This window comes from Agaricus bisporus, assembly GCF_000300575.1.
Source record: "Agaricus bisporus var. bisporus H97 unplaced genomic scaffold AGABI2scaffold_7, whole genome shotgun sequence".
Classification (NCBI taxonomy): Eukaryota; Fungi; Basidiomycota; class Agaricomycetes; order Agaricales; family Agaricaceae; genus Agaricus; species Agaricus bisporus.
The window spans coordinates 1,665,221-1,681,210 of record NW_006267370.1 but is presented as its reverse complement, the minus strand read 5'-3'; the positions used below and the strand labels follow the sequence as shown (position 1 = coordinate 1,681,210).

The 15,990-nt window shown below is 44.9% G+C and overlaps 8 protein-coding genes and 1 non-coding gene across 9 annotated transcripts; 3 read left to right on the top strand and 6 right to left on the bottom strand.

The window, feature by feature from the left end:
- Positions 1-520: 520 nt before the first annotated feature.
- AGABI2DRAFT_207539 (hypothetical protein) lies at positions 521-3,369 on the bottom strand (the record flags this gene model as incomplete). The annotated part of the gene is made up of 12 exons (XM_006462814.1): positions 3,238-3,369; positions 3,112-3,181; positions 3,039-3,055; positions 2,930-2,984; positions 2,797-2,874; positions 2,610-2,746; positions 2,289-2,552; positions 1,899-2,110; positions 1,442-1,826; positions 947-1,099; positions 785-879; positions 521-710 (listed from the first exon to the last, which is right to left on the bottom strand). The coding sequence occupies exons 1-12, from the start codon at positions 3,331-3,333 to the stop codon at positions 521-523; spliced, it is 1,752 nt and encodes a 583-aa protein (XP_006462877.1). The 5' UTR covers positions 3,334-3,369.
- Positions 3,370-3,637: 268 nt separating this feature from the next.
- On the top strand, positions 3,638-5,637 carry AGABI2DRAFT_207537 (hypothetical protein; the record flags this gene model as incomplete). The annotated part of the gene is made up of 4 exons (XM_006462813.1): positions 3,638-3,711; positions 3,762-4,118; positions 4,179-4,949; positions 5,007-5,637. Coding segments are annotated over 4 exons (1,775 nt in total), but the record flags the coding sequence as incomplete, so codon positions are not given.
- Positions 5,638-5,688: 51 nt separating this feature from the next.
- On the bottom strand, positions 5,689-6,546 carry AGABI2DRAFT_193950 (hypothetical protein). Its single transcript, XM_006462812.1, has 2 exons — positions 6,461-6,546; positions 5,689-6,404 (listed from the first exon to the last, which is right to left on the bottom strand). Exons 1-2 carry the CDS (start codon positions 6,529-6,531, stop codon positions 5,753-5,755), a joined length of 723 nt encoding a protein of 240 aa, XP_006462875.1. The 5' UTR covers positions 6,532-6,546; the 3' UTR covers positions 5,689-5,752.
- Positions 6,547-6,718: 172 nt separating this feature from the next.
- AGABI2DRAFT_207534 (hypothetical protein) lies at positions 6,719-7,542 on the bottom strand (the record flags this gene model as incomplete). The annotated part of the gene is made up of 2 exons (XM_006462811.1): positions 6,719-7,410; positions 7,472-7,542. 2 exons carry the CDS (start codon positions 7,540-7,542, stop codon positions 6,738-6,740), a joined length of 744 nt encoding a protein of 247 aa, XP_006462874.1. The 3' UTR covers positions 6,719-6,737.
- Positions 7,543-7,933: 391 nt separating this feature from the next.
- AGABI2DRAFT_t68 lies at positions 7,934-8,052 on the bottom strand. The gene has a single exon. It is a non-coding gene; the product is annotated as a tRNA-Pro (tRNA).
- A 27-nt stretch (positions 8,053-8,079) lies between these two features.
- Positions 8,080-9,319, bottom strand: AGABI2DRAFT_224531 (hypothetical protein). The gene is made up of 4 exons (XM_006462810.1): positions 9,257-9,319; positions 9,085-9,198; positions 8,209-9,031; positions 8,080-8,158 (listed from the first exon to the last, which is right to left on the bottom strand). Exons 1-4 carry the CDS (start codon positions 9,300-9,302, stop codon positions 8,155-8,157), a joined length of 987 nt encoding a protein of 328 aa, XP_006462873.1. The 5' UTR covers positions 9,303-9,319; the 3' UTR covers positions 8,080-8,154.
- Positions 9,320-9,584: 265 nt separating this feature from the next.
- Positions 9,585-11,177, top strand: AGABI2DRAFT_193947 (hypothetical protein). The gene is made up of 8 exons (XM_006462809.1): positions 9,585-9,601; positions 9,660-9,678; positions 9,758-9,919; positions 10,013-10,234; positions 10,296-10,537; positions 10,592-10,681; positions 10,746-10,885; positions 10,950-11,177. The coding sequence occupies exons 1-8, from the start codon at positions 9,599-9,601 to the stop codon at positions 11,074-11,076; spliced, it is 1,005 nt and encodes a 334-aa protein (XP_006462872.1). The 5' UTR covers positions 9,585-9,598; the 3' UTR covers positions 11,077-11,177.
- A 64-nt stretch (positions 11,178-11,241) lies between these two features.
- Positions 11,242-12,507, top strand: AGABI2DRAFT_72772 (hypothetical protein; the record flags this gene model as incomplete). The annotated part of the gene is made up of 7 exons (XM_006462808.1): positions 11,242-11,430; positions 11,489-11,610; positions 11,677-11,759; positions 11,816-11,936; positions 11,999-12,042; positions 12,114-12,153; positions 12,213-12,507. The coding sequence occupies 7 exons, from the start codon at positions 11,242-11,244 to the stop codon at positions 12,505-12,507; spliced, it is 894 nt and encodes a 297-aa protein (XP_006462871.1).
- A 697-nt stretch (positions 12,508-13,204) lies between these two features.
- AGABI2DRAFT_137503 (hypothetical protein) lies at positions 13,205-13,884 on the bottom strand. The gene is made up of 6 exons (XM_006462807.1): positions 13,815-13,884; positions 13,634-13,740; positions 13,538-13,577; positions 13,471-13,481; positions 13,380-13,410; positions 13,205-13,319 (listed from the first exon to the last, which is right to left on the bottom strand). Exons 1-6 carry the CDS (start codon positions 13,822-13,824, stop codon positions 13,294-13,296), a joined length of 225 nt encoding a protein of 74 aa, XP_006462870.1. The 5' UTR covers positions 13,825-13,884; the 3' UTR covers positions 13,205-13,293.
- Between the last annotated feature and the right edge of the window lie 2,106 nt (positions 13,885-15,990).

The following is a 15,990-nucleotide window of genomic DNA, read 5'->3' as shown; positions in this document are numbered from 1 at the left end:
ATTGATCGGATCTTTGGACAGTGTGAATTCATCAATATAGGGTTATCTGAGAGGGTATCTTGAGAGTGCATTTCCTAAGAGAATTTTGAGGAAGTCAAGTCATACCACTATATGATTTGCTGATCCATGGCCCCGTCTGCTATGTAAATACTCGAGTATTGGAGGGAAGACCAATCTTTCTTTGTCACAAACACGACGGAAGCCTACATTGAAACTCCGGCCAGGCTTGCAATTTATAAAATTAAAAATACACAACAAAGAGATAATTCCGTAATTGAGTGATCAACGTTTCACGTCAACAATGAGGTTTCCAAGGAAAATATGTTATGAATCATAAGCCTCGCTCTCTAGTTATCCCTGCTACACATGTACAGAACCCTCCTCTCCCCGTCAATAACCAGAACTCACACCTACAAACTATAAGCTACATACGTAATCACAACTCACCCTCTGAGGGTGAGTTATGAAAGTCCATTTCAAACCGGAAAAAGACTAAAAAAATAAAACAGAAAAGTGAAGTCTAATGAACCACAACTTTCGTCGCTCTCCTCCTCCCCTTCCCAGTCCTATCAAAACTCGCACCCTCCCCCTCCCTCAACAACAAAACACAAATCCCAGCCACCGTAAACACACCCACAGACGTATAAACCGGTACAGCTCTACTTATCATCAAAAGTGTACCTCCTAATAAAGGTGCAATCATTCCTCCACTATCCAAAAACCAAAAGAAAAAGAAAAGGATGTGTTAGGGTGATAGTGAGAGGAGAGGAGAGGGGATACGTACATTCTTGATAGAGCAGAAGCTATTCCACATGCTGTACCTCGTACTTTCGTTCCGAATATCTCTGGTGTCCAACCATATAACACCGCCCACATTGCCTTCATAATCCATCATATTAGTCATACATTCAAGACCAACAAAGAAAGGGGGGAAAGGGGGACTCACAGTAGCACTTAAACTAACTCCCATAGTACTTAACCTCACAGCCCAAGTCGATTCAACCATAATAAACACCACACAAAACACGGCCGTTATAAATGTACTCGCGGCGAGTGATAATCGTCTACCGAGCGATGATTCAATGAGCCAAGCCCCGAGCTATAAAGAAAAAATTGATTGGAAATAAGTATATGCGCATCTTTTTGTAAGCGGGGGATGGATGAGACGTACAATAGCTCCAGGTGTTCCACCAATAGTAAAAATCATCACATCCCATAAATTATCTTCTAAAGTCTTCTTAGCCACTTCTCCCGACGAAGGACCCAATTCTAAAAGTTTAGGTAAAAACACATTGAACATCGTAAACGCTACAAAAGAAAAGAAAACCTCATTCAGAAACGATCAATTCAAGTTTAAACGTATGGATAACTCACCTAGGGACATAGAACCCCACACAGCCCACACCAACACCGTAGTCCTAAACCATTCCGGTTCGAGAACCATACTAACTCGATCCCACCACGCCGCCAAAGGTTTCCTCGCCCCCCTCGGTAACATCGAACACTTCCTCTTATATCCATACATCGACGACCTCCTATTAAGACTACTCCCACCACTACCACTCCTTCTCCGACTGAAAGACGAACCCAGATTGGGTTTATATTCATCCTCGTTATCAGAATTTGATCTTTTCGGAATTTCCCGAGGGAGGATATCTTTGTTGGAGAGGAGAGGGGTTATGAAAGAATGACCTTCGAGGACGTTTGAGGCCGTTTCACCGACAGCGTCATATGAAGGTACGAGTGTTGATCTATCGGTACTATTCTTCGTCGGCGAACTTGAACCAGCATTACCAGCAGCTTCGTCGCCAGCATCAAACACAACTCTCTCGTCAACTTTCCTATCATCCATGGGTCCAGTGATAACAGTCGAATCTGGTCGTGCATGCAATAATGACTGCGAAGGCGGAAGCGCTGAAGTTGTAGTTGTTGTAGTAGCAGGATGATGATCAGCCACATCGTCCAATTCGATTTCCAAATCCGATCCATTGAATTTCGAAATCATTTTCAGTGATTTGACGGCTTCCAGGGGTCTACCGGCGTGTACGAGATAACGAGGTGATTCGTGAAGGCGAAAGAGGACCATGCGAGCGAGGAACATGGATAGTGTCTGTAGATACACGGGTTAAATGGGTAAAGCGGGATAACAGTTCGTCGAGAACGGCGAGTTGAAGGCCACGAGGGGATAGAGATAAGGGAGAATTGGCATGGGAATACCGATCTGGCCCGTCCATGCTTACCCATGGAGGTGCCAAACGAATATTGGGGAAGGAAAGGATCTAACGTACTATCAACGCCAGAGTCATCAGCAAGTATTTCCACCCCCTATTCTGCGTCCCCACGTCACAATCAACCAAATCTGTCAAACCCAAGACTGATGCTGGAGCTGAAGAACTATTACTGGGACATGAATTCCCAGGAAGGACGATTAGCGCAACGAATGCGGAGAGGACGGAACCAAATGAAAAGAAAATGGAGAGCGCGGTGACGAGGTATTGTTTTTCTTTTGGCATGTGTTCGAGTAAAAGTGTGCCGTCAGTTGGCATTGAGCCCTAGAATAGAACAGCGTCACGCGTGGCAGGTGGAAGTGATGAAGAGCAATGACGTACGCCAACAGCCGTACCGAGGAAAAACAAGGCTATGCAGAGGGGAATGAATCCATCTACCAGGGATGCAACGAAACCAAAGATGGAGGTGAAGAAGAGCGTGGCGTTGAACGCTGTACTGCGACCCAGAAGGTCAGAACCTGCGAATATGAGTTCGACGGCGGCGCAAAAGGAGGAGGGGGAGACGCACAGGTACCCCAGCCCACTGCGCCCAGCATCATGCCAGCGAACATGGAGGAGGATACGCTACCAATATAGCTATCGGGCACTGGAAGCGTGGGGGGGTCAGCACTTCCATTGGAGGCGGTATGGAGGAATTGTACCAGAATAGTGTTGCTGTACGCGGGGAAGGATAATTGCTATGGCTTGGATCCACATCTAGATAGATACATGAGTATAAGCAGGTGCTGCCCAGAGCGATAAGGCGAGTACATTATCAGCCATCCAACCTGGTAGTTTTGTCAGTCTGAATCTGAATTGTCATAAGAGCACAAATGAGACACACCGAAGCCGCAGAGGGAGAGGAGAGCCCATTGGTAGGTGCCCATGCCTATTCTATCGATTGTCTTGTCGAGCTGACGGTGCCATAAGGCTAGGCCCAGCAGAGGTACCGAGTTCAAAGAGGACCCACAGGAGTGCGCTCATCGTCGAGCCCGTCGTCCGAGTCGACGAGAGACCGTTGCTCTTCGACGTCGACGCTGTCGTCGTCGAGATGATTATTGTTCATGGGGGTATCGGACCAGAGAATGGAAACGCGCGGGGCTATTGCCGCCATTTGTAAGAGCGAAAGTAAGACGGAGACAAAGTTGATCATTCCCATCAAAACATACCATATGCCTCCGCCTCAGGACACAAACTCTTCTGGGCTCATCAACCAGGCTTCTAGTCGACAACTCTCTCACCACAAATACTCGAATTCTTTTCTACAGCCTCCGAGCTCAAAAGAATCTTTTCGGATGAATATTGATGCCATCACACGTGACCAGAACACATGTCAGATTTCATTTGCAATACCTCCGTTTTTGCCGCGACAATGCTCTCGTCCCTTCTCCTTAAGAAAACGACAAATGTCGACTCTGAACTCGATGCACTGTTCAAATCCCACGTGCGCCGTTATTCTAATGCTCTCAACTAGAACTGACATAGTAATCAAAGCCAGCATCAGACGTGACCCCGATCACAACGAAAAAGCGGAAAATAGAAGCGCAACCGGAGGTAGCTGTTAAACGAACAAAACCTACTCTTGATTCAAAACCGAAAAAACAAAAGTCCAAGGAGCAAGAGGAAAAAGCAGACGCTTCTGACCTTCATGGAAAAGAGGTAGACGACGATGATAACGATTCGGAGGCTGATTCTTCCACACTCGTCCATGAATCTCTTACCGACAAGTCAAAATCCAAATCTGGTCGTGGATCGAAGCAAAAATACGTTCCTTCTGACGAAACACCTGCACAAAAAGACCGGCGAACAATATTCGTTGGAAATCTACCCCTTCAAGTTGCCCAAAAACGCGTGCGTTCAATTTTTTTCTCCTCCTGTCTTTAGATTAATAATGTATGTGTTTCGGTATAGCCAATGCAAAAGAAGCTTCAACGGCATATATTGTCGTTCATCCCCTCGGCCAAGATAGAATCCACCCGCTTCCGTTCAGTACCTTTCAACACACCCACATCCAACCTCTCTACCACCACCGCCACCTCAGATATATCAACACATAAAAATCCTTCTCAACGCGATCACGACCGCACACGAGCATCATCCTGGAAAACCAAAGAATCCACCGATGATCCAAAACCAGACGAGAAACAATTCCTCAATACAAGTCAAAAGAAGAGAATCGCATTCATCAATCAAGAATTCCACAGTACCGCTGCTACCGTACACGCTTATATCGTTTTCGCGTATCCCATCCCTCAAGATTCCAGACCCAAAAATTTACCGCCTCTAGATCCTGTCATGGATCCTTTCATTGCTGCGAAAGAGGTCGTAAAGAAGGCTGATGGGAGTGTGTTTATGGATAGGATTATTCGTGTTGACTCTGTTGGTCAAAAGGCGAAAATTAGTGCTACTGCCGATGGAGAAGAAGAAGGCGAGGTCGGATCTTTCAGTGACGCAGACCCGAAATGCACACTGTTCGTTGGTAATCTGGATTTCACGTCGGAAGAAGGAGATCTACGCTTATTCTTTGAAAATCTTATGACAACGGAACGTGGCGATCCACCACCACGGGAAACAGACGAGGAATCGACTGAAAAGAAACCCCATACTTGGGTTAAACGTGTTAGGATTATCAAGGATAAAGAAACACAATTGGGTAAAGGATTTGCTTATGTTCAATTCATCGTAAGTTCTATGATTTTTTTCACTGAACAAAACTAATTTTCACTGACGTTGATGCAGGACCGTGAATGTGTTGACACACTATTGACATTCTCACCTGACCAACTCAAATTCGCGAAACGTAAACTCAGAGTCAACAAGTGTAAAACCATTCAAGGAAGTAAATTATCCTCCGCTATCAAATCCAAACTCTCCCAATCCTCGACATCATCCTCATCCAAATCCCAAAAGGAGTCTAGTAAATCAGAATCAAAGCATGCTTCTCAGTCCAAGAAACCTCCACGAACAACGACTACAACAAGGGAAACAGTTGAAATACCCAAAGGCGATCCGTCACTCGGAACGAAACTTGCTCATTTATCAAAGGAGCAGCGTAAACAAGCTAAAGCATCAGATGCGGATCGGGTAGCTAGGAGGTTGGCAAAGAAGAAAGCAAGGATGAATATGGGTTCAGCGGATTCGTCAATTCGTGATCCGGAGAAAAAGCATCGGCGACGGGAGAGAGTGAGGAAAGCAACGATGACAGCGACTATGGATGGTTCTGGTGCTGGTGGCAAGAAGAAGGATTTGGTTAAGAAGAAAGGGAGGGTCAGGAGTGAGAAGAGCTTGGAGAAGAGGAATATGAAGAAATGATGCGCGCGTGTACTTGGCTATTTTTAGATCGAGAGCAAAAATAAGTCTACCAGCGCTATTAACCTTGTTGCTCGCCAACGGATTTGAATGGCCTTGACCTGCTTAACCAAATCAGAGACCTCAGCTAATATATTTGGCGTTCACATATCGAATACGAAGTTACTCCTCCGAACCTAATTCTCTGTGCTCGCATATTGTTCCAAATCCACCATGAGTCTCCCCCATCGACCATCATTCAATCCCATGATCCTGTCTCCATCCCCAAGTATCTTCATCTCCTGAAATACACCGCCCAAGATGAAATCCGCAAACGAGGGAATCTCTCCCATAAAAAATGGTCCACTACTCTTAGCGTAAAATCCATCCAACACATCAAACATATCTTTAGCTTTTTTCCAAAATTCTTCAAGTTGCTCTCCTGTGAGAGCTACCAAACCATGACCTCCAGGTGCACCCTTGTGGGTCTGATGAAAATGTTCAAAAGAGACGGGGTTGAGTATGTTGGGAATTTTGGTAATGATGAGTGGTGAGAGGCCGCGGGTCAGTCGACTGAATTGAGCATAAAAAGCGGCTTGTAAAGCGATGCTTCCTGAAGGGAAAGCTTGTGGTGTATCCGGATATTGCTTATCCAGATATTCAGCGATTTTGAATGAGTCAGAGACGGCGATTCCGGTAGAATCATCGACGATGGAGGGAACTGTGCAACCAAGACTTCCATCTCGTTTCAAAGTAGGTGGTACATTTGCTTCTTGAAGTACCCTTGCGATGTCTGGGAATTCGAGATAAATGGTTTTATAAGGAAGTTTCTTCAAGTTCAAGATGTATCTGTTAAAAGTTATTCTTCAACTGATAAAATATTTTGAAGGGGGCAAAGTGCTTACCGAACTTTCCATACGTTTAGAGACCATGTTTTAATTGGATCTTTGGCGGCGAGGTCGTAGAGAGTGATCATGGTTCAAAGACAAAGATGATACTTTGATGTATATCATTACCGTCAGTGAAATGAGTCACCAGTGACTCATTTCGTCTGTACTACTTTGGTGTTCATCAAGTAGAACACGGAACTTACCGCCCATTGCATAGTCTAAGTATAGGTGCACACTTCAGATCTTGACTAAAAGCATGGTACTCGAAGAAGGTCGGCAGGAGTCATTTAATCTATTCATCTGTACTCGCATATTTTTCCAAATCCCTCAACAACCTCACCCATCTCCCATCGTTCCATACTGATACTCTTCTCCAGTCTTTCCCATCTTCCCCATCGAAAATCCTGAGCGACAGAACCATACTACCAACAACAAAATCCGCAAACGACGGTATACCACCCATAAAATACGGTCCACCACTCTTTTCATACCACCCTTCCAACAAATCGAAAAACTCTTTCGTCTTCCTCCAAAGTTGTTCAAGCTCCTCTCCAACAGGCATAATCTGCTCGAATGGTTTCCCAAACATTACCTCCCGAGCACGATGATAATAGTCATATGAGACAGGATTCAAAACACTAGGAGTTTTGGTAATAAGAACAGGCGCGAAGACAAGAAACATCTTTAGGAACTGATCATAAAAAGCTGCTTGCAAAGCCTCGCTTCCAGGAGGGAATGCCCTGGGTGTATCGGGATACTGTTTATCGAGATATTGAGCAATTTTGAATGAGTCGCAGATAGCTGTCCCGGTAGCGTCGTCGACGATGGTGGGGGATGAGTAGACGGGATTTCCGTCTAGTATGTCAATAGTGGGTGATGCGCCGGCCTGCTGGAGTACGCCCTTAATATCGGGGAACTCAAGGTAGACGGTCTTGTATGAAAGCTGCTTTAAGTTTAGGACATATCTATAAATTAAACATAACATCAATATGGACCTTACGACTCTCGTGGAAATTGATTGCTTACCGAGTCTTCCATGTATTGATGGACCAAGTTTTAATTGAGTCTTTTGAAGCCAAGTCGTAAAAAGTGATCATGATAGCCGATTATCAAAGAGGATATCTGATGGGGGCTACCAATCACTTTGCTTAACTTGAACGGCTTCGAGCATTGACATTGATCAAGCCATGTGATGTGGCCTATGTATAAACTCGGTGTGGAGACCCACGAATCGTTCAAAGAATTCGTAGCCTCATGTAATACGAAAGTTGAGGATGTGCAGGAGTACGGGGGAGTATATAGAGAAAAGAAAGCAAGATGGGTATTTCTTTATCCTTGAGTTTGACAACGAAGAACGTATTTGGTATTTTGACCCGAGTTTGTCGAAACGGTGCATCATTAGGCTGTTAGATCTGTATTCATCAGACTTTCAAGAAATAAGCGCAAACAAGACGACGGAGGAAAAACCATGAAAAAGTCAAAAAGATTTGACGAAAGTGGGATTCGAACCCACGCCCCGGAGGACCAGATTCCTCAGAGAGGAAGGTTTGAGCAAACGATTGCTCTAGTCCCTAGTCTGGCGCCTCAGACCACTCGGCCATCTCGCCTCTGACTTCCACTCGAACAGTATTCTGTAGAGAGGACTGTTTATGCACGAGAGCTTAAAATAAATTTAAGAAATAAACATATTATGAACATGGAATCACTGATCACCTTCGAAGATCGTAAGACAAAATGGATCATCGAAAGTTGATGGTACTCACAAAACGAACGGTACAACAGCCTTCCTCTCTCTAGGGTAGCTATCACCAAACTTTGACTTGTACCAAAGATGCCCCTTATACGCGCGAGGAAGCATCAACACAATCTCGCTCAAAACAAAAATCCACGGAGGGGATAGGCTCGGCGCAAAGTTGGCAGCAGGCTCGTTAATGACGTTCTTGATGGTCGAAAACAGCTGAACCGGCGAGAACAGTGCAATAATTGTTGAAAGCGATAACGAGGAGGGTTGGAAGGGCAAAGGTCCAGCACAGAGAGCAAATCCGATCCATTCGATCCACTCGCAGAAATAGTTGGGATACGAGATATATCTATAGAGCAGCCCGTATGGGATGCCATAATATTCCTCTTTACGTTCACCATTGTTTTGTTCTCGACTTTTGCCTGTGGTCTTGGCTTTACGACGAAGTTCCAGTAGGATTTCATCATGCACAATGTTTCCAACGAAGCCAGCGGCCCAAAGAGCCAAACCCACTTTGAACTGGACGCGTTGAGTGAACTCAGGAGACTGCAACCAGATGAGGGTGAATGGGCTGGATAGATACGATCCCATCAGGGAGCCATTGAGTATGTTGAAGAAGATAGCGGATAAGGACACGATGATGTGTTGCTTGGAACGTGAAGGAGTACGAAGAGGCGAGATGATAGCCCGGTTGGCGTAATGTATAAGGTAGAGTGCGGCAAGAATGCCCCTCGGAGACGATATACTCGGCAATCCAGGGTTTGACTGATTCAGGAAAGCAGACTTCAGTGAGTAGATGAACGCGATAGGAGACACAATCTCCATCACTATCCATGCCTTTCTTCCTGGATAGATTTCAGCAAACGCGTATTGTACTCAAATTTCATACTATACGGACCATCAACGACGAATAGGCTGTCAGATTTTGGAGAGAAACGCCCGAAGGGTGCGTTTATGAAGAAAAGGAGCGGGGAGGTGCCGAGAGACAGGAGAGTGAACCACTTGCGAGCATCTGTTGATCGACATTAACGTCAGAGACTGGTGCGTACATCAAGGAAGACGGTGCGTACAGTTGAAGGCCTGGAGTGCTGGGCCATTAGAATATGCGTACGACATCTTGACAGGTCAAGAAGACTTGAAGACAAGAGTGTTCAGAATTATGTAATACATGAACCTCAGAGGCTTGTGAGCGGAACAATATCGATTTTCGTTACAATATCTTTGAGCCATTGCATTGCAATACACCCAATATTTTTAAGAAGCAGCCAGATGATTTTGTTACGAAAATTTGGAACAATGTCAGAATAGAGCTATAGGTGCGCAGGTACGTATAAGGCAATCGCGTCACGTGGGTCAAGAAAAATCAAATCAGCGGTGATGGTCTTCACAACAGAACCGTATTACCTTGCAGAATGGTGCGTAGCTGGTCATCAGTTTTCTTCTATAGAGAAATAAACCAGTCTTGAATTACAGCGGCCGATCCTACTTCAAGGTGAGTCTTCTCAACCCCGGCAAATTTTCATCATTTCTACCCTTTAGCTAATCACGATATATCTGGATTGCGCTTCAAGGTCATGAGCGGTCACTAACGCAGATCAAGTTTAACCTTGAAGGGGATCTATTATTCTCATGTTCCAAGGACAATATTATCAATGTTTGGTTCTCACATAACGGGGAGAGGTTAGGGACGTATGACGGAAATAATGGGACGGTGTGGACTTTGGATGTTGATCGTGCGTTTATTTTTTGTGATATTCTGTTTTGGTATTATGCTCATCCTTCCTATCATTTTCTCCGGCCTTCTCCCTGTTCTGTATGGAGTGTAGCGGAGAGCAAATTCATGGTGTCCGGCGCTGCCGATAACACACTACGACTATGGTCTGTTCAGACCGGCAAAAACCTCTTCACCTGGGAGTTTCCTACAGCTGTGAAGCGAGTAGCTTTCAACGATGATGGAACACGGGTTGTGTGTATCACTGAACAGCGCATGGGCTATCAGTGTGCGATACGAACTTTCAAAATCAATCGGGATGGGGATGGTACAAACCGTGAGCCATTTCATTCACTTTATAACATGCCCCGTATAAATCCCTTCTCGCAACAATACAGAGTCAAAAGAGCCGTTGTATAATTTCAATCCAATTGGTTCAAAAGCAACCGTTTGCGCTTTCACAAATGTGTCGAACGTGATTTTTACTGGTCACGAATCTGGAAAAGTGGCTCTATTCAATGTGAAGAGTGGAGAGGAGCTGCACAACAACGAGCGTGCTCACGGAGAGGCTGTGACGGATCTGCAGTTCAGCAAAGATCGGACTTATTGCATTACAAGCAGCAAAGACAAATCGGCCCGAGTGAGTAACGTTCTACTTTTCTACGTCCGTACCACAGCTGATGAATTCTTTCAGATACATGATGCCAAAACTCTTCAAGTCCTCAAGACTTTCCCGACAGAAACCCCACTAAACAGTGCCGCACTCATGCCAAATCGCCCATATGTGAGCATGATATCTCCTTTACAACAGATAACAAGCGCACGTCTGACAAAACGTCGATCGATAGGTACTTTTGGGCGGTGGACAAGAGGCAATGAGTGTCACTACGACTGCAGCGCGTCAAGGTAAATTTGAGACGCGTTTCTGGCACAAGATCTTTGAGGAGGAAGTTGGCCGCGTCAAGGGTCATTTTGGTCCTGTCAATACGTGCGCGTCCATCAACCCAGTTTTGTTCCTGCTTTGACGGGTCTTTTATATTTTTTTTTTTCAGAATTGCTGTGCATCCTGCCGGTACTGGGTATGCTTCAGGAGGGGAAGACGGATTTGTTCGTGTACACCACTTCGACGAGTCGTTTTTCAAAGCGAAGCCATATGGAGATCTCGAGATAAATGACTAGAAGTTGTATTATGCCCAGAATGTAGCTTTTTGTTGCCGATGTGACGCGCCGCAGCACAATAGACTTTCTTACATAATATGCCCTCAACACCGTTTCCTTGCTTTAACTGTATTCTCTTCGCTTTACATCCTTTCCGCTCCTTTCTCGCCTTCGTCGTCGCAAACGATGCGCTCAAATGCTTTTCTACTGCCATCTGTTGTGCTAATAGCCTCTACACCCTCGTTATGTGATTTTCCAGCTTGCCGGAGTTGTGGCTCAGAGGAGACGCTTGTTGCTTGGGTTAAACGCTCAGAGCGCAACGTGCCACCCTTAGGATATGGGATTCCGACATCTAATGGAGGGAGTATGCTGACGGTACGTTGCTTGAACCCTGACAAGCGGGAACAGTACATTTATGCTACAAGATGCTTAGAAAATTCCAGTGACTTATCCAATGGGGCAAGGGGAGCCTCTAAACATCATCATCAGTGGTAACTCGGACTCCCGTGTGCTAGTCGACTCTCCGAGTGACGGTGGACTTCAGAATTATTTTCAGTGCGCGCTTCTATCTATCATGTGTATCAATGGATGTCACAACTTATTCATCTCTTTCATCTTCAGGTCACTAGGCTTTTCTGGTGAATGCCTCGGTCAACGTGAAAGTGTGCACCAAGCTGCTAACCTCGGAGATGGGCATGACTTCAGTACGTGTGTTCTCAATACCGTTGAGATTCTTTTTGGGTCTAACGCGATTGACAAGAGAATGAAACTGCCGTTATCAGGTGGAATTACGGTGATCCAGAGTTAGGCGCGTGTAAGGAGACCATTCAGGGGGGGAATCATTTCCGGTATTGGATACAGGACGGTCCTCAAGTCAACAGGTATGTCTACCCCATATGAACTATTAAGCAAGAGAAGCTCACGTCAAAGCGGACGGTAATAGTGGCGCGATATTTCTGGCCGCATCATATGAAAAACCAATTGCTCGTAAGTGCATACTCATTTCACTCACTACCTGATACCGGATGTGCTTATCCTGACTCTGTGATTGACAATAGAACAACATGACATCATTCCTAATGGATACAATTTGGGCCGGTAAGTTATAACTTCTATCAACCTTTTTTCTGATGATTCTGATGATGCGACAATCACAGGGATTGGCTAGTGGGCAATATCACCCAGTCGTCAATACCTACCCTCAATCTCACAAACGGCACAACATATTCCGGGTCTACCTCATCCGAAGGGTATACATATAAAACCGACATCTCATACCTTTCCGGTTACCTCGAAGACACGAATTATGGTATCAACCATAATATCAGTGTTGGAGTTGACGGAATCAACTCAGTGGATGGATTAGTTGCAGTGTTCGATGTTGATATAACTCAAGTTCCACCCAACACATCGTATGTTCATTTTCGTTCTTTCTTCTCTTTTTCACTGTGAGACTAACTCTGGCTCATTTGTTTGTCTTCAGAGCTGCGTGGCGTCCGTCACTAGTTTCGCTATGGCATCTGTCATGTTACAGTTTTCTGATATCCTTCTTTTCATTTGAACTGTTATCGTAGTTTATCATTATCTTCCCGGTTTCAAACTTTTTTTTTGGATATAGACTGCAATACCCCCACCTCAACCCCGTATTCACGAGAAAATTATCAATCTCGCATTATTTTAGATGGAACTACGATCCTCCATGACATAAAAACTTGATATGATACTTAGAAGGGTACTAATATTTCTTTCATTGAATGACTCATGATCATTTATTTTCCTCCATAGATTTCCCCTTTTTCTTTCTTTGTCCGTTGTCGGGTGGGATTATAGATGGGACACTTTGGATCTTGTAGATTTTGCGTCTATCTCGTATGCCTCTTTCTTTTAACTCCTTTTCATCTTGGGATCTCTATAGGTATATTTATATATATATTCGATAGTGGCGTGGCCTGTTAGGTGAAAATGACCGTCGTAATACCTGTCATAGAAGATTGTGTGGATGATTATCGAGTGCAGGGACTAAAATCCCAGTTGATTGTCGGAAGAGACTTATCGAACGCCGTAGCTGTGTTTAGACAGTGAAAAAGTCAGGAGAGAAGCCGATACGTTCATAGCCTCTTCCCCATGTGACCAGTAACACACATTCCATGAGCATAATGAGAGCAAGTCGAAAGCGATGCGCGAATTGTTATTCCGAGATACAGTGAAGCATATAGAGTACTCGATGTGAGGCATAACTTAACAACACATTTCGCATGGGCAGCCTAAAAATACACACATATTTTGAGATATTGACGTTTGGACAAATGCCGAAACAAACTTACAGACGATATCGGCAAGGCATTCGCAGCACCCCTATGATGAAACATGTTAGAAACACATAAAACAGCGCTAGGACGATGTTGAGTGTCTTACCTCGCAACATTCTGTCGATGGACCAATCAAAATCACATGGTAGTATGTTTAATAACAAGAGACTCACCGCAACAGATGAAACAAGCTAGCATGCCCAACAGGCAATCCTATTCAGAACAGAGGTAAGTGGCAATTCGTACCGTAATAATCGCCTAGTCCAAACCTTGGCGCCACCTCCACCTCGAAAGCGGGAAGCTTTGTGTTGGTGGTGGGCGGATTCTTGTCCCTCTTCCAAATTCTTAGGAGCAACTGGTGCCGGGTTCATGACGGCTATCGACAGAGAAGAGGGTCAAGAGTCTACGTTCGGAACGCATTCAAATCCTGATGGATTGAGCAAGACGTACACATATCCATTGAGGCCCTAGGTTGGACGGTGGTTGCTGACTTGGGGGAAGACATTTCTGTAGGGAGTGAAGAGGGGACAACGAACCTCCTGGCATCTTATTTATATCAACTGGTGTGGCGCTGTGCTGCGTGTGATCCCAAAATACCAGAATTGGTGCCTGTATAAAGATATCGTTACCCAATCAGACACAACAAGCACATCGCCTTTTGGCCATAACCGCGCAAAGCACTGGCCTAACGCAGCATTTGTAGATAAGTTCGAACAAGTGAGGGAACAAAAGAATGAGAAGTTCAATGGGCTTCCGAGATGTCACATCTATTTTGAGCTTTACATAGCTGGTAACTTTTCTGGGTGCTTCTTACTGCGGAGGCAGAAGCGAGCAAGGCCGTTCCAACGTGGCTGTAATCAACGTAAATTCAGCAAACCTCAAGGAAGGTGTCAATCAATCAGTGGATAGCCTCGGACCATAGCATGACGAGTTCATGTAGAAACAGTGACAGTGCCTCCACAAATCTTCTCCCACACTTTCTCATTCCATTACCTTATTCAATCCCTAAGTGAAATCAACGTGGAGAGCATCCGAGCTATCAACACCAACTCCAGCGCTGTTCATCAAATGATCATGACGTCAAGAAAATCGTTCCGATAGAGGTAACGTGCGGCTATTAAGGCGAATTCGCGGTGATTCCAGGCCGGTTCAAGGCTGAAGCGCTGAAAACTCACGAACGTGCTCTAATTGAGGTTTAAGTATTACTGGTGGACGTGGGTGGAAAACATGCGGCGCCACAGAGGAACCCAAATATTAACTGTTTGTTAAGCGCATCAGAATCACTGGCCCCTCCATAGCAAGAACATAATCATACTTTTCCATGGACTGTTCAACATACTAGAACACTGTGGCAACCACCTCATTGACCTCTGATTTTGTGACGTTCTCTGTGTAAGTTATGCCACTCCTACTCCATGTCTAGGGAAATTACTGTCGTTCACTCAATCAATACACATCATGGGAATTTCAAACGAGATTAACTTTGTCGTTGAGGCTCCACTTGCTAAGTATCACGTTTTCTTAAGATTGGATGCCTTGAAGAGAATACAGACTCGAATCAACAACCCAAGAAATCGATATTCACAATGACGAGGCAATATCCCTCATAGACTGGATGAACGTGCTTCCACTGTTGCTGCACGGCCGCACGTAATAAATAGCACAGTAGTAGTGATTCTACTGCGTCCAACGCAATCTCAAGTGCACGCACCGGATCCTTGAACGCAAGTTCAACTTGATTCTTGTACTAATCTTGATCAACTTGGAGTTAGGGGTTGAGATCCAGATGTTGCCTTACAACGGGCAACAATCCACATTCAACTGAATTGTCCCGCGTTTCAATAATACCCCACTTTACTATCCGGCATCGATAAACCCTCATGGTATACAGTTTCAATAGACCATCGGGCACTATATATACGACCTCCGACGATGACAGCGGATCAGGAGTTAGGCGTATACGGTTGCCCTCCAAGGTCAGGTTGGATTTGCCTTGATGCCGAGTGATGCATTGATGTGTGACAGAGAAGCGAACGATAATATTGATGGGGTCCTCGCCGGGCCCTTTGGAGGGTATGAGTCTGGTATGGGTAGGTCTCATGGGAGATTGATTGAGTTGTGATTTGTCGTCGATGGGATATAGACATAATAATGAGTACCATAATGACAATCGAGTCATAGTCTGGCCGCCTATGTGAAAAGGTCACATAGTTCATAACATCTCCAATGAACAGAGAATCTTATTCAGCAATGTATTCTCAGAAGTGTAGATCCAAGAGGACCAAGACTACCTCGATGAGTGTTATGAACCGAATCCTGTCCGTTGACTCGTAACGACTCGTACTGTGACTCAACCTATTTTCTTCTATCAATGTACAACAAATCCTTTTGACTCGTTCTCCTAGTATATGACTCAGTTCTCCTTAGCTATAGTACAAGTACAGGCTCGCCAGTTGTAAAAGCCTTAGTTTGGAATTAACTCTTTGTTTTCACAACTTAGCGAGTTATTGATCCGAAATGCCGCAACGAATATTCATCCGAGAGCTCGGCCTGGGTTTGGTCCTTGGTCATGTGGATTTGATACAAAGATCACTGATCAACCTGAGATTGACACTTTTTATATTTA